Source organism: Triturus cristatus, chromosome 9 (assembly GCF_964204655.1).
Source record: "Triturus cristatus chromosome 9, aTriCri1.1, whole genome shotgun sequence".
NCBI classification, from domain to species: domain Eukaryota; kingdom Metazoa; phylum Chordata; class Amphibia; order Caudata; family Salamandridae; genus Triturus; species Triturus cristatus.
The window spans coordinates 455,527,052-455,551,388 of NC_140592.1; the positions used below are offsets into that span (position 1 = coordinate 455,527,052).

A 24,337-nucleotide genomic window follows, 5' to 3' on the forward strand; every position below is an offset into this window, starting at 1 on the left:
TATAGTTTGGTAGATGGAATACTCTTTCAAAACAAGTCTGATATCCCAGCCACAGTATTACAAGTGCCATAGGTCAGTGGTTCTTAACCTGGGGTCTGGTACACTACTCAGGGGGTTTGTGACTGTTAAAAAAAATTAACTAATATTAGCCGATTAATATTCCATTTAAAATTGTAAAAATGTTCTGTAAATGTGAAGGAATTTGAAATTGGAAGCAAGATCTTAAGTTGGTATCCTTAGGTTGGTTGGTAGGAGCAGATCAAGTACAGTAAACAGTAGTATGAACAATTGGTGACCTCAATTAAAGCAATCGTACACAAAAAGAGAGAATATTTTAGGAGCAAAAAAGACAAAGCAAAATGCTAGAGCCGCTCATATTGTTCTGTCTTTTAGAAATAAATCAACATTGTGAAACACTTAAACATTCCAATAATTTTTTTTTATTTTTTATATCTTTTGTCTTTGTGTTAAAAAAAATAGTTTTGTAAGTTCTGTATTTGTTCGACGTTTACTTGTTTCTGTAGACTTTTTCTTTTGAGGTTAAAATTCTTGAAATTGCTTAAGTGGGGTCTCTGGTGTCCAGCAGTCATTCACTGGGTTCCCCAGATATCAAAAGGTTCAAAACTACTGCCCTACGTTATTATGCATTTCTAATACATCAGGCCGGCCATCCACCATGTTTGGGATGGAGTATTCCACATGCCAAACTCTAAACAAGCATTGAAAATGCAATAGGTCTCGCCTTTGAAAAGTTAAAGCCATTTGCTTTCCCCATGGTATTGTATAGCAAAGCAAATGGCTTTAACTTAATGAAAGGGAAGACCTATTGCATTTTTAATGCTTGTTTTTGCTTGCCAAGCAACTGATTCAGACAAGCAGTCCAATCAATGTGGGTTATAAAACATACAGTTTAGCTGGTAGCCTGGGGCAGCCCAGCCCAGTGGCATGTCTCAACACTGGCTCTCCTCTAGAGTGGTGCACGGGCAGCATTTACTAACATGGTAACTGGGATGGAGGACTTGTACCAAAGGAAGTGATGTACACAGGTCACTTTATTAAAATGTTCACCTTTAGAGCTGCTAAAATAGAGGAATGTAAACAGAGAGAATGAATCGCCCTAGAATGAGCAGCACTCGCCTTAAAAACTTTAAGATAATGGCCAGTCAGCCCATGAAATAATGGCAGATAAGGAGTTAAAAGTACAGGAAGAACATGATTTGCCCAAGATCCAACAAGCTGGTCAAGCTGGAGAACAAAGATTGCTTGTTTAAAGACACATAACATTGGTTTGATTCGAGGAGGCCATTCCCTGGCCTATATAAATCCTGCATGTACATATATCTAATGCACAAATCGAGAAACAAATTGTTAACATTTGATTGAACTTATCAGTTTTGGAGAGACATAGGCTAAACTTTTCCATCCCGTTTGACTAATATAAGGTATTTCAATCAATTGAAATTTAAAACGGATGTGATTCTTTTATTAGTGTTAATATTTATGTTTTTGTTTCACTGATATGTGCACCATGAAAGCGGCTTCTTGCAAAGTAGCTCAGCGATAGACAATTGATGGCACTTCCTATGATGTCAATTTCTGTGATTTCACGTTATATTCACATTAGAGGGGGGCTCACGCGTTACCATTCTGCTTGGGGCTCGAAAAGTCCAAGGACCGGCCCCGGTGATAGGGGGGAAGTAGTGCTTGAAGGAGGGGATGGAAGTGAACCTATAATTCAGTGTACCTCATACTCCCCCCCCCCCCCCCCAGCCCCCACCACCTCTGCATCGGCCTGCGTCAATGCCAGGCCACCTTTCCCGTATCCCCTACCCCTTCAGCATCCACAGAGACGCACTCAGGCACCGACCCCTTTCCCCATGCCCTCCCTCTCATGCACTCACGCGCCATTGAATGAATTGCCCGCCGCGGAGGGGCTCCGGTGGAGCCACCCCCGCACTTAGAAATAATAGTGCCTTCCACGAACAAGCAGAGAGCAGCACAAGGGCGAACAAAGGCACGAGGCGCCCGGGGGTGCACTGGGGGCGTCTGTGGCAATGGAGCGCTGCAGCAACAGAATCACGGTCGACAAAGCCAATAGGCCTGGCCCCGAACTCCAACGTCAAAGCGTGTTGTAATTGAAGGTGTGTTTGAGTACAGCTTGTAAGATTGTGTGTGCCAAGACTTGCAGGGTGAGGCACTTCGCTTGTGTTACGTAAATGAGTGAAAGTTGCCTTTTCTGTGCTAGGACGCAACATACCCTTGTGGTTTTCAGTGGGAAGCTCGTCATGGGCTGCTGCAAGCTTCGGTTGCTTCTCCACAGCTGTGCTGCAGCTGTGTTTTGATGCGAGCGCTCCAATAAGACCAGCAGCCACATTCAGAGTTTGGCGGGCGGGGCCGCTGCAGTTCGAGATGGAGTGAACCGTCCGCCAAACCCGTGTGTCTCCAGCCACATTCAGAGACTGGCGAGCGGGGACGCTGTGATTCGAGATGGAGTGACTCGTCCGCCAAACCCGCGGCCCTCCAGGCTCATTCAGAGGCTGGCTGAGCTGGCATCTGTTGTGGACAGAGCCGCCCTCACCTCCATCAACAGGACACTTCCTCCTCCACTGGCGATACAGAGGACGTTCTGTCCCAAGTAGATGTTCCACCCTGCACCCTAGTTAGCAGGGCACAAGTCCTAAACAAGCATTGATCTCTTCTCTTTATGGGGCCATGTGTTTGGCCCCATAAAGATAAGATAGTGCTTAGAGCCGACTGGCGCATGCTCCAAGCATGAAGGCAGCGTGGTTGCAGGAAACTCGGAGCACTGGTTTGTGTGCTTCACAGCTGTCATGAAGACTTTTCTTATCTGCTTGTTAAATAAACAAGCAGATAAGAAAAGTCTTCACGACAGCCGTGAAACAGGAGACCCAGTCCGGATGGGCCGTCCAAAAGGACAAAGGGCGGTAACACAGAAGCCTCACTTTCAATGGGAAGCCACTGTTTACCATAAATGGTGACGCTACCCAATGAAAATGAGGGGCTGGGCTTCAAGCCCCCTTCTGAAGTATACTCACCCACAATATGTCTTGCAGACGCGAGCAGCACATGCGCGCTGCAACGCAGGAATGCGAGACCTAAAAAGACCTTAAGCCGTTAAATGTATGAGCTTTGAACCACAACATCAGATTAGATCGTTTCATGTTGGGTACTCTACAAGATGATATTGCACTTCTGACTACCGGAGATTACATGACGACACTCAACCTGAAAGTGCATTCTTTAACATCCCTATACATCAGGCACACCGGTAGAACCGGAGGGTTCTGGTAAGTGGAACAGATTATCCATTCAGGGCACTACAGTTTGAAGTAACCACAGCTCCACAAGTGTTTACCAAATCCAAGTGTTCCAATACCTGGGCGACTGACTGGTAAAGATGCCAAGCCATGCTCAAAGTCTAAAAGACACTCAAAAAGTTATTGTACTCCTCCACAAATTATTTGGATTCACAATAAATGCCTAAAGTCACACCTGGATCCACCACAAACCCAGAGTTTTTTTATGAGCCACACTAAATTGACTTATGGGGAAAGCTTTCACCAACAACAGTGCTTTCAAAGACTGCTTCCCCTGTGCTAGAAATCTCATTCTTGGACAGTGAGAATAATAATGAAACTTTTAGGAATGATGTCCTGTATTGTTTTAATCCTGAATACAAGCACGTCTTCAATTTGTGTATTTGCAACATGTTTTCCTCGCCCATTTGTGTCACACTTTAATGTTTTGCGGGTGAGACTAAGGAATGTTTCATCATCAGTAAAACAAAGCCACTATGTCAATAGAAGTACTGACCCCCACCTTTTCTGTAATGTGATAGAGCAGAAATGTCTATAAAACTCCCCAGAACGGAAGGTACTCCCAGCCACATAGGGCATGAGGCCACTTACCAACTATGCTGCCCCAAATACCACTCGTGGTTGGCATTACAACGAACTCCCCCTGACACTGCCCACATATTGAAATGAAGGACGGGGTACATACATAAATGTGATCAGTAACAATCCTGTTCAACCGGAAGCGAGCTTTAAAAGTTGCCTTCTTAGCTTTTACATTTTTGTGTGTGTAGATGACGAAGGTGGGAAAATTAATGATCTTCAATATAGAACTCGTAGGTAATAAAAGATGCATATGGCCTCTCAATTTCACCCTATCTCCCCGGCACATCAAGTTTATAACCATCAGGCATTAGTATTAGCCCTGTATGGCGTTGAGCTTTGGGGACAGAGGGAGGTGTCCTCTTTAACAGCAGTTGAAAAGCGCTTTATGTGGCATCTGACTGGCCTCCCCATGAGTACCCCGCTGCTCCCCCTAATGTTGGACATGGGGCTAAAAAAAGTTTCAGACAAAGCCAGTGGAAGGCCAATTTTGTTTTGGAGGAGGGTTTGGGCAATGCTTGAGTTGAGTCCCTAGCAGCTGGGTCTTGCCGAGGTAATATGTCTGTCAGGTGCCGGTGATCTCCTGTGGCTTAAGCATGTGAGGCTAACCCGTCCAAACATCGGGCTTGAGCGGCTGTGGGATACTCCTGCGGAGGCCTGTGCAATCTCAAAAGATCAAATCAAGAAGTTGTACAGGCATTATAAAATGGGTCTATTACAAAGTAAATCCAATAGTGGACCCCAGACGTCGACTTTCTTTTTTTTAATGCTGAAGGATGGTTATGAGACAGAGCAGTTCCTGGATGAAATAAAGCCTAGAATTAACCAGGAAGCTCTACCTGCAATTCAGATATGGGACTCTGCCACTCTCTCCATTCACAGCTAGCTGGGGGAAAGAATCTAAGCCAAGACACAGGCAGTCTCTATTCTGTACTAATCAAAATGAACAAATCGGGGAGGAGCCTAGCGCGCAACCAAGATGGCCGCGTAGGTGCGAGGCTCCCGAGGACCTCCGCGACCTCCTGAATTAATCCTGGTGATATCCTGTCCTTGTTGAGGGGACTGTGTCGGTGAACCCGAGCTGAGGCGCCGCCCGTTCTTTGGGCTCGAATCGGACCCCGAATACCGGTGGAAGCATCGATTGTAGGTTGCGGCCTTCTCCTCGCCGGCCCCCCGGATTGGAGTAGTGGGGCGATCCGGGGACGAAGTGAATAACAACGGCGAGCGGGGCTGAGCGACTCGCATACCCCGCACTTTCACTTTCGCTTTTGCGCCCTCCTTGCCTCAGGCGGGGTCGGGCTGCGGAGCGGAGTGCGGTGGTGTTGCCTTGTCCAGGTGCCCGGCTGACCCGCCGGCGGTGGGTTGACCCGCTGCCCGGTGGTCGCCCCCGTCCCCCCCCCTGACACCCGTGATTTGGTGTGGCGGCCCGTTTGGAGATCTTGGCACGACGGTGTAAGGGCCAGCATGTCCACCAAACAAGATGGCGACCGGGCGAAGATGAAGACAACCCGCCGTGGCACGGCGCACCAGGCCAATAGTATGGATCGCTATACGCTCCAGAAGGGCTCTCCGGAGACAGCGCGGTCGTCCCTGGTGGGCCCGACGGAGGCACCTGCCCAACCGGTGGATCTGACCCTCCGGGACGTCATGGGCGCCATCGCAGAGATGAAGGCCTCGGTGGACCAGCGTTTCGATACCCTGGCGCAAAAAATTGACTCTGTCCTGGTGGATGTGGGCCTTGTGAGGGCAGACTTGTCAAAAACGAACGACCGAGTTGACTCCCTGGCCCACACCACAACGAGCCTCACGACGGACGTGGTGGCCCTCCAGAAGGAGGTGCGCCGGCTTGGCCAGGCGAGCGCCCTGATGGACCGGCGACTGGAGGATTCCGAGGGTCGGGCCCGGAGGAACAATGTTCGCATTATTGGTGTGCCGGAGGGCCGAGAGGCGGAGGCGGCAGATCTCTTCGTGGAAGAATTGATCCTGACCCATCTCCAGCCCCGGGGGCTGAGTAAGCTTTTTGCGGTGGAGCGTGCCCACCGGGTCCCTGGGGGCCGCCCTAAGACCGGTGCCCCGCCGCGGCCTATTATTGCCCGGATTTTTAATTTCCGGGACAGAGACGCCATCCTCCAGACCTCCAGGCAACAGGGACCGGTCAGGCTGGACAACATGGATGTACACTTCTACCCAGACTTTACTCCGGCGGTCCAGAAGCAGCGACAGAGCTTTCTCGGTATTAAACGTCGCCTAAGGGACCTAAACCTCAAGTACTCAATGCTCTTTCCGGCTAAGCTGAGGGTGGAGGTGGATGGCCGTACGCACTTCTTCGACCGGCCCGAGGCGGCTGGGGACTGGTTGGATACTTTGCCTGGAGATCGGGGTGGGGGGGGCGCGGCTGGCGGGGAGGGCCCGCCGGATCAGAATTGAGGGGTGACTGTATAGGCCTTGCTCGGGATATTACTCCTTTACCATATATTGATTTCGTACGTTCCCCTCCCATGGAGGTCAGGTGGGGTCTGCTGGGGGCTTCCCTCCTCCTCTGGGGGACTAGTTAGTATTTAGCTATGGGGCGACAGGCACACTGCACTTTGGGGGGGCTGTCTGGGCTCATGCAGGGGTGCAGGGAGGGGGGAGTTCTGTTGGGACCGGGGGGTGGGGGGGGTGTGTTGTTTGTTAACACCGCAAGGCAAACCCGCAACTGTTTTGTTGTTTTCAAGATGCTCGGTGGGGGGCGACCGATTGTTTTGACGTATCATGGGGGGTAGGGACTTGATTGTGTTGTCATGGAATGTTAATGGCCTGGGGGATAGGATTAAACGTGGTGTGGTCCTGCAGTATTTAAAACGTATTTCACCAGATGTTGTCTTCCTGCAGGAGACGCACCTTATAGGTAACACCTTTCATGCAATGAATCGGCGGGGATATCGATTGGCGGCCCACTCCGGCTTCACTTCGGGCTCGCGGGGGGTGGGTATTATGGTCAAGAACTCGCTCCCGTTGGAGATTGACGAGGTGCGCCATGATGAGAGGGGACGTTACACTGTTCTGGTGGGACGAATGGAGGGTAGAGTGTTTATCTTTATATCAGTGTACGTCCCGCCTGGGTTACAAGCCACTACATTTGCGGACCTGGGGCGCCTCCTTCTGGACCTTCCGGGTGGCCTGTTGGTGGTTGGAGGGGACTTTAACGCGGTTGCCTCTGGGTCTATGGATCGCCATCCCCCTAGGGATCTCCCCCGGGCACAGGCGTGGCTGCCCGGCCTTTTAGACACGCTGGGCCTGGTGGATTGCTGGCGCTTAAAGCATCCCGTATTGCAACAGTACACCTTCCACTCGGGGGCCCATGGTAGCCTCTCGCGGCTTGATTACATCCTTGTCCCGGCGGCTCATGCAGGGAGGGTGGGGGAGGTGCGCCATTTGGCACGGGGTATCTCAGACCACTCCCCATTGTTGTTGCATTTCGATGTCTTCCCGAGGGGGGATGGCAGAGTGGCCCCGATCAATGCATGGTATTTGCGCGACCCCACCATTCGTGCCGACTTGATCAAATCCTTACAGCGCTATTTCGATGAGAATGTGGGGTCGGTCCCGTCTGCCATCTCCCTGTGGGAGGCTTTCAAGGTGGTTCTTCGAGGGGAGGCCCTCTCCCTTATTTCCAATGCCCGGCGGCGCGAGCGGGAGGAGGTGACCCGGGTTGAGGCCGAGATTGCAGAACTGGAGGGTGACCTGGGGAGCGGGGTAGCAGACGCCAAGTTGCATGTTTTGCATTTAAAGCAGGCGGCCTATCGGGCCCTCGTCACGGAGGCGGCCAGGGGCCTCAGTAGAGAGCAGCAGGGGCGATTGTATGATGTGGGTGACAAGGCTGGCAAATTGATTGCGTGGTTGGACAAGAGGGAGAGAGCGAGCCGCGTGGTGCCTTTGATTGAGAGCGTGGATGGTGTGTGCGTCACTGAGCCGGAAGCCATGGTTTCCTGCTTCGCGGATTATTTCCGCGAAGTCTACTCCCCGGTTTCTCCCTGCTCGGAGGAAGATTCCCATGCCTTGCTTCGGGACATCACACTGCCCTCCCTTACGGTGGAGGACAGGGATTCGCTGGACGCCCCTCCCACCTCGGACGAAATTGCCTCGGCTATTCGCTCGGTTGCATCCGGCAAGGCCATGGGCCCCAATGGTATTCCCATTGAGCTATACAAGTTGCGCCCGGATGTGTTGGCGCCCCACCTGCGCGCGATGTTCCTTGCGGCCCACTCGCGGGGCTCCCTCCCGCCGGACCAGCGTCTGGCTACAATTGTGGTGATCCATAAGGAGGGGAAGCCCCGTGAACGGGTCACATCCTATAGGCCGATTTCGCTTTTGAACGCGGAGCCCAAAATCCTCGCCAAGGTGTTGGCCAACCGGTTGGTTGGCGTGGTGGGCGATTTGGTCCACCAAGACCAATCGGGCTTTATACCACACCGCAACACGGCGCTTAATCTGCGGCGCTTGCACGGGGTGCTCGCGCGTGTCCCATTTGTGCGGGAGCCGGCCATCTTGGCGTCCTTGGACGCCACCATGGCGTTTGATACGCTCGAATGGCCATATATTTGGGCGATGCTGGCGAGGTTTGGGTTCGGCCCGGGTTTCGTCAGCTGGGTCAAACTGCTATATTCGGGCCCGTTGGCGCAGGTGGTGGTGAATGGGCGAGTATCTGCCCCATTCGCGCTGGGGCGGGGCACGCGACAGGGTTGTCCCCTGTCGCCTCTCCTGTTCGCCCTGGCCATGGAGCCCCTGGCGGAGTGGCTGAGGTGGCACCCTTCTATCCGTGGTCTCCGCTGGACCCCCGAACATGAGGACCGCGTGTCTCTCTATGCTGATGATATCCTTTTGTATCTCGCCTCCCCGCGCAAGTCACTGATCGTCCTGGTTGATGTTTTGCGCTCCTTCGGTCGCAACTCCGGCCTGGTCATCAACTGGGCGAAATCCTGTGTCTATGTGCTCTCCGGGGAGGCCCCGGTCCTGCCACGGGACTGTCCGATCCAGATTGCCTCCCAGGGTTTCCGGTACCTGGGTGTATATATCACTCTTGACCCGGAGGCCCGCTATGAGCGGAACTTGCTGCCCCCCCTCCAGCGTCTGAGGGAGGACGTGGTGCGTTGGCGGCGTCTGCCGCTCTCGCCGCTCGGCCGAGCGGCCTTATTTAAAATGATGTCCCTGCCGCGCTTCCTTTACGCCCTCCAGAATACCATGGACTTGGTCCCGGCACGCTACTTTCGCGAGGTGGAGGGCCTCCAGCGGCGCCTGTTCTGGGACGGGAGGCCGCGTATTGCTCTGGCTAAATTGACGCTCCCGTGGTACGACGGAGGGGTCGCCCTCCCGGACATCAAACGGTATTACTGGGCCTCCCAACTAGCTGCAATTAATCATGGCCTTTACGGGCCCGCCTTGAACCCGGCATTCGAGATGGACAGGACGCTTCTGCCCGGTGGCGATTATAATCGAGCGCTCTACTCTGGCGCGCCCGACTCCCGTTTGACGGGACCGACGCGTGTCATGGTGCGTGTATGGCACGCGGCTAATGCAGCTATGGGGTGGAAGGACCGTTTGACCCGAGCGTCTCCGCTGTATGCATCTGAGAGGTTGGGCTCCCTGTGGACGTCGAAGGGCTTCGAGAAGTGGGACACGATCGGAATCAGCACGGTGGGGGATCTCTGGACGAGGGGGGGATTCAAAACTTTTGAGACGCTGCAGGCGGAGTTTCAGCTGCAGGGCAGTGAGTACTTTCGGTACCTACAGGTCCGCCATGCGCTGGGCTCCGTCTTCCCGGATGTTGCATCCATTCCGGAGTCTTCCCCCCTGGAGGACAGAGTGCTAGATGGCCATGTCCCGGACAGCACGATCTCCCTCATATACAAAAAATTGATTAACGACAGGTCGTGTCTGCTGACTAGTCTCCGCGAGGCTTGGGTTGCCGACGGGCTGGAGCTGGACGACGAGGATTGGATTTCCGCGGTGGCCTCTCCGAAAGAGGTGGCCATCCCGGCTCGCCTTCGTTTCGTCCAGCTCAAGATCCTTCACCGGGTCTACGTGACGGGGCCAAGGCTTTTACGTATGGGTTTTGCCGGTGATGGAATGTGTAAGCGTGGCTGTGGTGCGTTGGCGACTTTCATGCATATACTGTGGGAGTGCCCGAAGGTGGAGCGATTCTGGCGTGGTGTGCATGAGGTTCTACGAATGGTTACGCGTGTCACGCTGCTGCCTGAAGCGAGGAGATGCTTGCTGAATGTCTGGGAACCAAATGACTACTCGGTCCCGCAGGCGCGGTGGGTGACTCTGGGATACATGATAGCCAAGCGTGATATTGCCCAATTGTGGGGATCCCAGAGGCCCCCTGCGGTGTCGGCCTGGAAAGAGCATATGGATTGGTGTATGTTTCGTGAAAAGGTGGTGTATGTGGCGAGGGGTAAGCCTGGGGCGTGGATGAAACTCTGGGGCCCCTGGAACGCCTACCGCGGGGGTATTTGTGAGCCGCCGCTGCTACCGGCGGCCTCGCCGGCTCCGTCTCCCTAGATGGCGCCCCTCCCTTGGCCGCGGGCGCGCGGTCCCCCAGTCCCTGATCTACTCCTGTCCCCCTCTTCAGAATTTTGCTGCTGGTGTGGATCCCCCACTTATGGAGCACGTGTTGTCACTTTGGATCGAGGGTTGCCTTGCGGTCGTGGTTTGTTTATGTTGTTTTGTATTTAGAAAATGGAACCGTACTGTGGGCATGGAGCTTGGAGACCTGCACCATTGATCACTCCTGTTCTCCTACTGTGCACCGCTGGAAAAATTTTTTTTTTGCTGTATGTATGTAATATGTTTTTGATGCTCTAGCGGCCGGCCGGGTGGTTGTAGGCCCATACCTGTAACTTCTATAAACTGCAATAAACGGTTTCAAAAAAAAAAAAAAAAAAAAAAAAACAAAATGAACAAATCAAGCATGTTTTATTTTTTTCCCAGCTGACCGGTACCTAAAGAAATATATGGGTTTTACCGCTCTGCTGTAACATAGGGGCTCTAGAACTTAGACTTGCACTGAGAATCTTAAAGACAGACACTAGCCAATGTGTGGTTTTTGCAGACTCACGGTTTCTCCTGAACAGAGTTGATGATTCTGCAAAAACTACTCCAAGCGGTATTTTGATGTATTAACGTATTATCACTCGCACCTATCTTGTCACCTTCCTGGCTTTCACTTTTATCAAGTGTTTTAATATTTAAAGTTTTACTCAGTTACTTGCACTGTGTTTGGTTTTATATATTTTTATGTAAGTTTTAGCCAGTACTATTCATATTCTCAATTTTAAATATTTGCACTGTGATGCTTTACAAATGTTGATAGCAAGTTGTCAAATAAAGTTGCTTTTGAATCGAATCTTAATAAAACAGCTGAGAGAAAAAGATTTTTTAGGTCTTCCATATTACCCCGAGTACCTAATTCAGAAATAAGAAGCATTGGCAAAGCCAACAGATCTTGCCAATGCCCGAGCTATTGGCATTGTCAATGTGAATGTCTTTTAGGGCATTCCCTGTAGTAGTCTGTAAGGTTTGCGAGGCAAGCTTCGATGTGGCAGACAGTAGCACATTTTGACCTACAAAGGCTGTGGCAGGGCTCGAGGGGTATTTTAACTTTATTCTCTACTTGCATTGTTTTAGACATTTCTCGCTAACTGTATATCGTGTTGTGAGACTTACTGTTGGAGCTGTGTTCAATGCTCCAGGGGCACATTTCTTTCAATCATACCCTGCACGGAGGTTAGCGGTCCAGTCCTTTTGCTTTCTCTGGTCGCTACCGCGCACGCCCAGGATATAAGGGGGCGGTTGACGCGGCTGCGCAGTAGCACATTTTGACCTACAAAGGCTGTGGCAGGGCTCGAGGGGTCTTTTAACTTTATTTTCTACTTGCATTGTTTTAGACATTTCTCGCTAACTGTATATCGTGTAGTGAGACTTACTGTTGGAGCTGTGTTCAATGCTCCAGGGGCACATTTCTTTTAATCATACCCTACACGGAGGTTAGCGGTCCAGTCCTTTTGCTTTCTCTGATCGCTACCTCGCACGCCCAGGATATAAGGGGGGCGGATGACGCTGGTGTGCCAAAGGCAAGCCCTGCTGCGCCCATCCGCATCATGACCGCAGCCAGCGCCAACTATGCTGTCCGTGGGGTCTCAGCATCAAGAATCGTTTGGTCCAAGTTGCAGTTATTTGCCTTTTCTAATCCAAACTGCCCTGGGCATATATGCTTGGACTTTAGTTTGTGGGAGGGAAAGAGGGTGAGCCCCCATGAGTCCAATTGCAGATCCTGTACCTTCAGGCTTGTGAAAGATGGTGAGCACAATGATTCTTCGGGGGTTGGGTCCATTGTAGTATCTAAACCTCCCTTAAAGCCCACCATCAAGGCATGCCTCATTAATTGCAGATCTCTTCCAAAGCATGCGAATGATATCTGGCTTACTTTAAAGATGAAAGCCTGGGACATTATGTTTTTAACTGAAACTTGGTTGAGAGAGAGTTCCAACCCGCACATAGCATTGGCTACTCCAGGAGGATACAGGATTTCCAAGGCGAACCGAGTTGGAAATAGACTTGGAGGTGGCCTTGCCGTGATTATGAGAGGGGATTGGGAGATCAGGTATAACAGAATTGAAAATATAGGGCAGATTGAGGCTTTGTCCTTCTGCATTAAACTCTCTAAAGTCTCCTCAATGGCCGGACTGCTGGTCTATAGACCCCCTAATGCCCCACTGCCCATTTGTTGAAGTTTTATGACACTATTGCCGACCTTTCACTCAGGTACACTAACTTTACAGTCGTCGGTGATTTCAATGTTCACATGGACAATGTCAATTGCCCCTTAGCTGTCCAGCTGGCTGATACCCTCAAAGGGCTTAATCTGACTCAAAAGGTAGCGTCACCCACCCATGAGGCTGGCCATATGCTTGATCTACTTTTTACCAATGATCATACTCTACAGCTAGAGGACCTGTTACCTATAACTTGGTCTGATCATTGGCTAATCCCTTTAAATTTATTATGGGTTTCCTGTAATAATCAGACTAGATCAACCCTGGAGGTTAGGAGAAACTGGAGGAAGATTTCTTCTGAATCGATGGGTCATGAGTTATCAGACATCCATTTCCAGCCTACAGGTGACCCTAGCCAGGATGCGTTAACTCTTCAAACGGCTAGGTCACTTCAGCCCTTGATAAAATTGCCCTGATGAAGACTATGAAATTGTCTAGGAGTAAACCGTCAGCCCCATGGTTTACAACAGAACTCCATACGGAGAAGAGCCTATGTAAGAGGCTGGAGTGTGCCTGGCGGAAACACTATGAGCCTGAGGCCAAGAGCGCATATAAAGTAGCGCAAAGAAAATTTCATAGTTTAAAGCGCAAGACCATTAGGGACTTTGTCGCTAATCAGATCAAAACCTCTGATAACTCTGTGAAAGAAATGTTTAATATAGTCCAGGGTTTCATTAAACCTCATGCTCTGAAGTGTACTATTCCTCCATCAGCGACTCTCTGTGAAAAGTTGGCTACTTTTTTTCAGACTAAAATCCAAGATATTTACTCCTCCTTTTCACTCTTGGGACCACTAGATCAACCACCTCAAACACCGTTTTGTACAAGTTTGTGGTCAGTCTTTCACCCCTTTGGTTTAGAAGCATCTCTGGGGGAACTAAATAAAATAAAATCAGGCTCCCTGGCTGACCCTTGTCCGGCTAGATTCTTTAAGTTACTAGCCGGCTAAACCCTGCATTGAACGCTATTTGGAATTCCTCGTTAGCGACTGGGATTTATCCTACCAGTTGGAAAAATGCATTTGTTCAGCCAATTCTTAAGAAAGAAGATGCTGATCCAACAGAGCCCAAAAAGTTTAGGCCAATCTCTCTCCTCCCTGTCCCAGCTAAAATTCTAAAAAAAGAAGTCCAGAAACAACTAGGGGACTTCCTGGAGTCGAACCATCATCTGCATGACTCCCAGTTTGGATTTAGATCCGGTTATAACACGGAAACTGCATTATTGGAAGTCGCAGAGACCATCCGTGAAACCATAGATCAGGGATGCTGGTGCTGCTGGACCAATCCACAGCTTTTGATATGGTGTTACACAGGATTCTTCTAAATAGACTTACATGTCTTGGGGTGATGGGAAAGGTCTGGGCCTGGTTTTGCTAATTTCTAGAGGGGCGTACACAGCAGGTGACCCTCAATCCTCATGTTTCCACCACTAGCCCCCTTGTGTGTGGGGTCCCGCAGGGCTCTGCTTGAAGTCCAAAGCTTTTTAATGTGTACCTCACCCCCCTTGCAACAATTATTGAGCAATATGGAGTGAAGGTCGTCTTGTATGCCGACGATACACAACTGGTGTTCTCCTTCAGAGATCACAGCAAGACGGCCTTTGTCAACTTTAAGCAGTGTCTTCTTAATATCTCGTCATGGATGACGGATAGCTGCTTAAAATTGAACACAGAAAAAACAGAGGTCTTGTTTTTCAACCAGTTCACCACTCCGCCGCCAGAACTTTGGTGGCCGGCTGAGTTAAATCCACCCCCTCTTCCAGTTGCCTCTGCTAGGAATTTGGGCTTCAAGTTTGATGCGCAGTTGACTGGCAAAGATCAAATCACCCATGCCTCCGCGCAATGCTTTTGGAAGTTGAAGGCTCTATGGAGCTTCCTTCACTATCTGCCAATGGACTGCAGGAAGACCGTGGTGCATGCATTGGTCACTTCCCAGCTTGACTATGCGAACAGCCTTTATCTGGGTCTTCCTGAGTATCTGCTCAGAAGGCTGCAGATTATTCAAAATGCGGGGGCATGGCTTGTTTGGAATGTGCCAATGCGTCACCACATAACTCCCCATCTGCGCAGTCTACATTGGTTGCCCGTGAAATGAAGAATAGAATATAAGGCACTCACTTTGGCCCACAGAGCAATGAATGACACTGGTCCGCAGTATTTGAGACAGAGACTTCAAAAATATAGTAAGAATGGAGTACTCAGATCGAATGACCAGAAACTTCTGGTTATTCCACGATTTGCGAAGGCCAGGAATGGTGGCTGGGCCTTTTCGGTCAAAACCGCGATGCTCTGGAACTCTATGCCTGAACATTTGAGGAAGACCAAATCAGAATCCATGTTCAAGAAAGCTTTAAAAACATGGCTTTTCGTTCTTCCCTAGAGCACCCTGCTCTCCTGACTTCATGTCGCAGGTCAAATGCACTACTAGCGCCGTGACACTTCCGTTGGAGGTAGCTGTGTGCTCTACAAGCTGCAATAATAATAATAATAGTTGACAAAAGTGTGCACAACTATTACTGAACGTAGCAGCCATCTACGATTGGCAGGATTTTCCATTCATCTCAAAGAAAGATGTGACTGACAACCAAGGATACTAACCAGCACAAATAGATACATTTTCCGAGTACTTGGTCCATGCTCAAGGGGGAGGGAAAAACACAAGAAGAGGCATAACGCATGCATGCCATGGACAAGTGGGAACAAAGGATAGGAGAGAGACATTGAAGCGATCAAATGGTAAGCCTATGGGTGGGCTCTAGCCACGGATTGTAAACAGCATGTCTCGAAGAGGCAGCTCATACGCTGTCTAGCCGAGACCTAAAAACTGTCCCTACAATCATTATTACCCATGCAACTCTTCATTTCTCATCATATTACTTTACTACAGTTTTGAGTGTGGAGCTTTAAATCACAAACAGTACAGCCCTATTTCTTCCTACAGCTCCATCTTCCCTAATGTGTCGGGATAATGCTCTTTAATGGTATGGAATATTATGAACTGTCCTACATGAAAGGTCTTTGGCTAATTTGACCACTAATATTTTATTTGTTTCAATAATTATAGGAGATAATGGCCCGAATATGTTAATGAACCAATTTATTCTGATCGACAAGAAAAACATTTTTCATTTAATGTCATTTAAACAATTGGGTAAAGATCCTAACATATACTAGGTAATGTTTGCTGTACATTATACTCAAGGTAAATTTGACTTTAGTTACATTCCTGTTTACATTAAAAAGACTGTTTCACCCCACGAACTTGCATAAAAACTCCGCAAAATTCTGAGAGTGAGTGGAATTTAGCACGTCGCGCTGCTTGCGATGATTTTTGGTGCTGGGACCTAGGTTGTTCCACGCTGTAAAATCAGTGCGAACTGCTCCACACGGCTTGGCCAGAGGGAACTGTTCCTTTCTGCCGCTCGAGTAGAATTTCTACTCGAGTGGCAGCTTTCTCAACGCGAATGGTTGCTACCTGCCGCAAACACCCGCTTTGAGAAAATCTCACTGGGTGTTCCTTTAGCGCCCGAAAAATCAAGCTAGGGGGACGCACATTTTTGCTTGCTCTTGCCAACTTACAAATGGCGAGCCATGCAGGAGAAAATACTCCACCTGGCAGCGGTTGGCAGAGTTTTGCGAGAACGTAGAGGGCTAAACCATCCCTAGTTTACAGTTATGGTGAAAAAAATGTTAACAGGTGGCAATCTATCAGGGACTCGACAGATCAAAAAATGTTCAGACAAGTGATCCCATGTTTGACTCAAAGTGAAAAATAAATCTGAGGATACCCTCTCAGGGTCCATCCGCTACGTTGCTGAAGCTGAAAAGTCCTGAATGATGCAGCTAGTTTGCTGTTTTCTTGCTGTAACACATTGAAATTACTGAAGACAGGCAATATTTAAGAGAATAGTTCAAAGCAAGTGAAAGTATGAAAAACAGAATGGTGGACGACTGAAAGGTGGATATTGGCAAGTAGTATGGGAAGGTAGTGAAAAGCCCTCTCAATCAAGCTTCTGGGCGTCAACCCTGTAAGGCCTGGAGCTCTATCGGCTTCAATGTAGGGCAGAACCTGAAATTACGCTTAACAGGTATATACAGACAATGGCAAAATTTAATTATTGACAGAATTTCTTCTCACCACATGGATGTTGTAATGACTCTTGTTGTCTTTTAAGTAGTCCAGCGATCTTAAGAAAGGGAACATAGATGGGTTGGTGCTGTGCCAGCAGCTTATAAGAAGTTTGACGTGGACGTGTCTTTCATAAACTGCCTTGCGCAGATGGTCATCAATGTCAGGCCAATATCTGGGCAACAAAAAGGAAATGCATAAGATCATATACATAACTATCACCTGCAGATTTAAGATAAAATCACCTTGACTACAAAGGGAGCAAGACATTTGACAATAAAACGAGTAAAGTAAAACAAATTTAATAATACTTTAAAAAAAGAAATTAAGAAAAATTGTCTAGCATAAACTGAAAATGTGTGCAATCCTGACTGCCCATGGAAGTACAGACTCCTAAGCAAGTCACAGTTGAGATACGCTGATGAGCAGGAGTGGTAGCTGGCTACCCTTGATAAGGCAAACACGGACAGATTAATTCCCATGCAAGTGTGGTAAAGGCTGGATAACTAGATCAGACCAGTAATTGATCAATTTCCAGGATATCCTGGCTATTCCAGGAGTGGCAGAGTTGCTCAGTGACATGGCGAGTCATGGGATTGTTAAGAAGCAGCAGAAATGGCTGGATTCATGAGCCATTACAGGAGGGGTGGGTTATTCAGCCATAACAGTGGGTAGCTGGACCAGAGCAGCAGAAGATATATATATTCACTGAAAAAACCATAGGTTTTAGGGGTGTTATAGTTAGCTGGACTTTTCACTTGTACAAAACCACTGAAATTCCCCCGTTATAGTTAGTTCAGCTAACTATAACTCGCGTGTCCGCAATGCACTGCTGATGACGTCACATATTACATCACTCATGACATGGTCAGTGACATCACTGATGACATCTCAAATGACATCACTGATGACATCATCCAGTGAATGTGTGTTTTTCTGAAAATTAAATATGTTTTATATATGTATATCTCAAGGTCGATGGAAGAATAAATGGGTATATAAGTGTCTAAATGGATGATTTGTTTTTGAAAAATTGATTGTGTAACTGACTGATTAAGTGTATCATAGTGAATACATGGCTTAGTGAGTAATGTTTAAATATGTAAATATCTGTATCAGTCTCTCACTTTGTGTATAAGTGGCTGCATGGGTTGGTGAGTAGCTACATGGGTGTCTATATAGGTTATTAGTTGTTTTTTTGAGTATCAGTCTGAGTGTCTGCATGGTTCGGTGGGGGGTATTACGTAGTGCATAGGTGCATGAATGAGTGACTCACTCTTTGTATGTGTTGAAGACAGCATGTGTGCATGACTGTATGGGTGGATGAGTGTGTGTATGGGTGTGTTAGTGAGTGAATGACTGTCTCAATAGTGTCTTTATGAGTAACTACGTAGGTTTTAAGCTAGTATATGTGACTATTGGTGTATATAAGTGAGTATATGTGAGAGTGAGAGATTGAAAGAGTTCCTGTATGAATAAGTATGTGTTTCTATAAGTGATTGTTTAAAAGACTAAGTATGTGTAAGGTTCCGTAGAATTAAGTGTGGTGGTGTGTGTATGACTGTATATGCAAGTAAATGTATGTTTGATTCTTTATTAGCATGAGTGACTATGTGTGTGAGTAACTCTATGGATGAGTGGCATTGTGTAACAGGATGTATAGGTGTATGAGTACATATGATGAGTGAGTACATATATGAGTGACTGTATAGGACTGTTGGTGAATGAGTGGATGTGTATGTGGATCTTAGAATTACTGAAGAGGTTGTTGTAACTGGTATTGGTATGTCCATTGTTTTGAAAAGTTTAGTCTCTATTTTTGAATGTGTGTATCAAAGGTTATATTAGGGTGAGAGGAGGTCTGCCACTATCACAAGGATGATGTCATCAGTGATGTCATTTGAGATGTCATCAGTGATGTCATGAGTGATGTCACTGACCATGTCATGAGTGATGTAATATGTGACGTCATCAGCAGTGCATTGCGGGCGCGCGAGTTATAGTTAGCTGAACTAACTATAATGGGGGAATTTCAGTGGTTTTGTACAAGTGAAAAGTCCAGCTAACTATAACACCCCTAAAACCTATGGTTTTTTCAGTGAATTTCTGAGGTTTTTTAAATGCTAATTCCTAACTATAACGTGCCTGAAACCTATGGTTTTTTCTGTGAATTTCAAAGGTTTTTTAAATGCTAATTTCTAACTATGCCTACAGAGATAGGACATGTGAAGAAAGAAGAAAAAATGCACAGAAAGAAAAAAAAGAAGTGCAGAAAGAAGCAACAGAAGTCCTCAAAGACGAAGAAAAGTGCAGGAAGAAGGATAACGTGCAGAAAGAACAAAAAGAAGAGCAGAAAGAAGCCTTGTTGCAAAATCATCCTGTACCCTCAACTTTTTCAGACGGATACTGGTGGTAACTGAGTCTGACTAACCAGTCCTAGAGCCAGTGCTATGTTAAAAGACACTTAGAATACAGTGAAAACACCTACATACACTACGGAACATTATGCGTTGGGGTCCCCCTGTGATTAGCATGACCTCCTCTGTAAGCCCCTAGTATATAATAGGGCAGGGGGATTAAAACTACCTCTTAAAACAGGCAACAGGGTGTTTTTGCACACGTTAACTCAGGCCCTGTCCCCTCCCTTCACCACTGCGTAAACACGCCCTGTGTCAGTTTTTAGTTGGGAGATTAAGTTCATTTGAATCCTGAGGGTCCCTAGGGTCCAACTAGCCCACTAGGTACCTCCAGTAAGTGCCACAGAGCTGCGTTGCAGAGAGGTGTAAAAAGTGGCACGGCCTGGACCACCTCTCTGCAATGCACCTCAGTGGCGCTTACTGGAAGCACTTGGTGGGCTAGTTAGCCCCCAGGGGCCCTCAGTATTGAAGGAAAATTATATCCCCAATTTAAAACGTGCCATAGTGCGTGTTTGCACACGTCACCTCAGGCCCCGTCCCCTCCCTTCACCACTGTGTAAACGCGCCCTGTGGCTGTTCTAAGTTGAGAGATTAAGTCCCCTTGAATCCTAAGGGTCCCTAGGGTCAAACTAGACCACTAGGTACCTCCAGTAAGTGCCACAGAGCTGCGTTGCAGAGAGGTGTAAAAAGGGGCTTGGCCTCAGAATACCTGTCTGCAGCGCAGCTCCCTGGCGCATACTGGAGATGCCTGTTGGGCTAGTTGGCCCTCAGGGACCCTCAGTATTGAAGAGGAATTAATTCCCCAACTTACAACTCGCCAGGGGGGCGCGTTTGCAGAGTGCTGCAAGGAGGGGGCGTGGCCTCCGGCACGATGCCAGTCTTTTATTTATTTTAATTTTTTAAGAAGGGGGGCTGTGTGGTTCCCCTTCTTATTCTAATTTATTGGCCCTGATGACCCCATCCCCCAGGGCCTGTCTCCTAATTATATTTTTTTGACCCCAATCCCCAGGGCCGGCCACTGTTTTTTATTATTTAAAAAAAATATATATTTATAGACACACCTAGGACATGCTGGACAAACCGTACGTACCCATCACCATGACGATTTGCGTGATATTCATTAAAAGGCGACTATGCATACAATGAATCCACGTGGAATGTATTTACACCACTAGTGAAGCTCTGACATGTCTGATGCCCTACCGTTCCTAATCCCGGTAGACACCCTTGTCGTTTATTTATACAAACATGGGTAGCTATTGACAGGCACATTTAATACACATGCACACCAAGCCATTCAAAGGGGATTCAACAAAAATTCGACCAAAACTATGCAAGAAACCCCCCTCACGGTTAATAAAACACACATCCACTGCCGGTTGTGTAATACTTTTTATTTTACTCTCTGGAAAGGGGACGAACATCACTTGAGAGTCACAGCGCGCTCCTGGCAGAGCCCAATGCTGTGTTACACCCACCATTGCCTGCTGAGTGCCACACACCTCTGTGTTGTATTCCACTAGCTAGTGCATATGCTAGGACACTCTCTAGCCCATGTGCACTGTAACACCACCCCGTGAATATGTCATGCCACACTTGTCTTCGCACGGGTTATATTGCCCCATCTAACGTGCCTTCCTCGATGCCTATGTTATAACGCACAGTGCTATGCCATAAATATTACAATCTGGGATCCATGGGCCCGATTCACAGAACAAACTTAAGACAAAATCCTAAACTTAGTACCATTTTGGTATTCACAGAATGCACTTACTACTTCTGATATTCACAGAATGAACTTACTACTTTTGCGATTCACAGAATAAACTTACTACTTTTGCTATTCACAGAATGGATTTACGACTACTAACTTTACGTCCGCACTCGGGCTGGAAATTCTGGCCCGGAGGCGGAGCTTCCGGCCCGGAGGCGGAGCTTCCAGCCCAGAGGTGGAGATTTTGGCCATGCTTAAATCTCCGCCACTGGCCGGAAGCTCCGCCTCCGGGCCGGAAGCTCCGCCTCCGGGCCAGAATTTCCAGCCCGAGTGCGGACGTAAAGTTAGTAGTCGTAAATCCATTCTGTGAATAGCAAAAGTAGTAAGTTTATTCTGTGAATCGCAAAAGTAGTAAGTTCATTCTGTGAATACCAGAAGTAGTAAGTTCATTCTGTGAATACCAAAATGGTACTAAGTTTAGGATTTTGTCTTAAGTTAAGTCTGTGAATCGGGCCCTACATCTTTGTCACAGTGCTTATGCAACGTTACACTCCCCAGCACTTATTTTATATTACAACTTTAGAGACTAGTTAGGTTACACAACACTGCCCTGTGCATATTACACTCCAAGGCGCATATTGCATAGCACGCGCTAGTGCCTGTGCTATCTCGCGCTCTCCAATGAATCTGTCATTGCGCACAATGTATTGCATATTATATTTCACGCCCGGTTCATCTTATATCACACTTTTTGGTGCATAGTTTATACCATACACTATATCTAGTTTTCATTTTCAATCGTGCTCTCAGGACTATGTTCTATATAACACTGTGTTCACCTACCCTTTTCACGGGCATTACATTTTGCGATAGGGGGTGGAGGGTCAGGGGGTGTTTCTGCCAAGTGAGCCCGGAGTCACAGTCACAAATGTCCTCTTCTTCCTGAATAAAAGTGAGATTATGCTGCATACTTGTTCATATTTTAAGTAGTTCGCACAGACACACGTTTTAAAAACAATAAAGTTCCTAATACTCGCCTTCTCTGAACAGTTAGCTTGCTGCCCCATCCCCCTCCTCCCTATCCTCTGTTGTGTGAATCCATGGACTAGCCTCCTCCCTCCTGCCATGCATGGTCTGATGTGCTGCCACTGCCCTCAATTTAGTATGATGTACCAGTCCACTCCTCCTGCCCTCCATTGCCCAATTCTATGCCCCATCATTGACCTCCTGCTTAAACTCTGTGCTTAGCTTGCTGCCCCTATTCTCCTTCCCCCTGCCCTCCGATGTCTTTGTGCATGCCCCTGCTCCATCCTTTTTGCCCACCATGTTCCATGGACCTGCCACTCCTATCTACTCTGAGTGTTCTGTTGAGCTGCCACTCCCCTCCCACCTGCCTAGCATTGTCAGATGACTGTAACCTGTCCCTGCCACCTCCACCCTGCCTGTCCACATGCCATGCCCCTATCCTCTTCCTCCTATCCTACATGGTCCATTGTACTGCCACACCCTTCTGCCCTCCCTGGTCTGTTGTGCTGCAACTGCTCCTCCTGCCTGCCCCGTGCGGTCTGTTGTGAGGCCCCTTCCCCTGAACTTTCTTGTCTGTGCACAGGTCCTGACCCTCCCTTCTATCCTCCATCGTCCTTTGTGCATGCCCCTGCACCCACCTTCCTGCCCATCATAGCCATTGTGCTGCCACTAACCCTCCCACTTGCCATGCATGGTCTTCTGTGCTGCCATGGCCCCTCCCACCTTCCCTGTGTGGTCAGTTAGCTGCCCCTGAACCCCTCCCACCTTCCCTCCATGGTCTGTGTGTATGCCATCACAGTCTCACTGTTGCTCTTCATGGTGTGTCTTGCTTCTAGTGCCCATCCTGCCTGACCTCCATGGCTATCTTGCTGCTCCTGCCCTGCCCCCTTGCCCCCAGCCCTCTGTTTACATGTGCAGACCCCTACTCCCTCCCTCCTGGCTTGTCTGTTCCATTGTAATGCCCCTGATCCGTCCCTCCTGCCCTTTATGGTCTGTTATGCTGCAGCTTTCTCTCCTGTCTGTCCATTATGGTCAGCTAGCTACCATTGCCTCTTGCCCCTCTGTTCTCTGTTGTCCATGTGCATGGTCCTGTCCCCTCCCTCTTGCTTTCTATGGATTGTTGTGCTGCACTCCCGTCCCGCATGCCCTGTGTGGTGTATTGTGCTGCTGCAAACCCTGATGCCTGCCCTGCAGGGTCAGTTTGGTGCACCTCTCCATGTCCCTCCTGTCCTCTGTTATCCAAGTACATGTCCCTACCCCATTTCCTTCCATGATCCAATGTACCATACTTGCGAACATTTTGAACTTGGTAAGAGGGAGATTTTGAAAAAAAACTGGGGTAATGATTTTCCCCTTTGAGTTACATTGAAAAAGAGGAGATTGTAGACAGGAGACAGATCAAATAAAGCCCATTTGAGCTTAAAAACATTGGACGTTTCCTGGCTGAATCGGGTCTGTTGGCATGTATGGTTGTACTACCATTGCCTCTTCCTTCTGCCCACAATGGTCTATTACATTGCCACAGCCTCTCTTGCAAGTCCTGTATTGTTGGTTTGTTGCCCCTGCCCCCCTTTCCACTGTCCTCCATAGTCTGTTGTGCTGCCACGGCCCTTCTTGCCTGCTCAGTGTGGTTAAATTGTTGCCTTTGCACCCTCCTACCTGCCTTCAATTTTCAGAGTCCGTGCCCCTAGCCTCTGAACAGTATCCTAATGAACAACTAGATTGCTAACATTCTATATTTATTACAAAAGTGTGGAACGCCTGACGTCATCTTGATGTAATCAAAACTGTAATACCTAGAGCATTTCCTTTAGAAATTACATATATGAGAGGGTCTTATTGGCATCAAAATTATGGTTAGTGCTCTAAAAGACTAAAATAAGGACATATTTTCTGAGTTTTCAAATAGCGACAAAGCACTTTTAAATTATTTGTTACCTTTATGTTTTTTTATCCAGTGGACCACCTGATTAAATGTTGCACTTAGGGGAGAGGATGTGGTGTTACTTCCAGAACTGCAGACTTTGCAACTGGGGAACCAGGTTGGAGTTTCTGCTTCAGCTCGACATTCTGTGATTCTGGTCAAATCACTTAGTCTCCCCATGTCTACAACCAAAATGATTTTGTTCTTGTGTGATGTAACCAATGCTCATGTAAAGCACTCCAATACCTGACAAGTCTGCACTATATAACACTGCAAAAACACAAAATAATAAGTGTTTTGCACACTTCTGTCATTGGGCTATATTTGGGCTACATCTGGGTGATTTTGGGCTACATTTGGGCTCTTTTGTCTCCGGTGGCCATCTTGGGAGAT

At 48.2% G+C, this 24,337-nt stretch overlaps 1 protein-coding gene across 3 annotated transcripts in view; it reads right to left on the reverse strand.

The window, feature by feature from the left end:
• PLD3 (phospholipase D family member 3) overlaps positions 1–24,337 on the reverse strand; it is a 269,488-nt gene that overhangs the window by 11,539 nt on the left and 233,612 nt on the right. For all 3 annotated transcript variants that reach the window (XM_085625365.1, XM_085625364.1, XM_085625367.1), the window contains one exon: positions 16,873–17,038. In XM_085625365.1, coding sequence (XP_085481491.1) covers positions 16,873–17,038 — 166 coding nt within the window. The remainder of the gene's footprint in view (positions 1–16,872; positions 17,039–24,337) is intronic.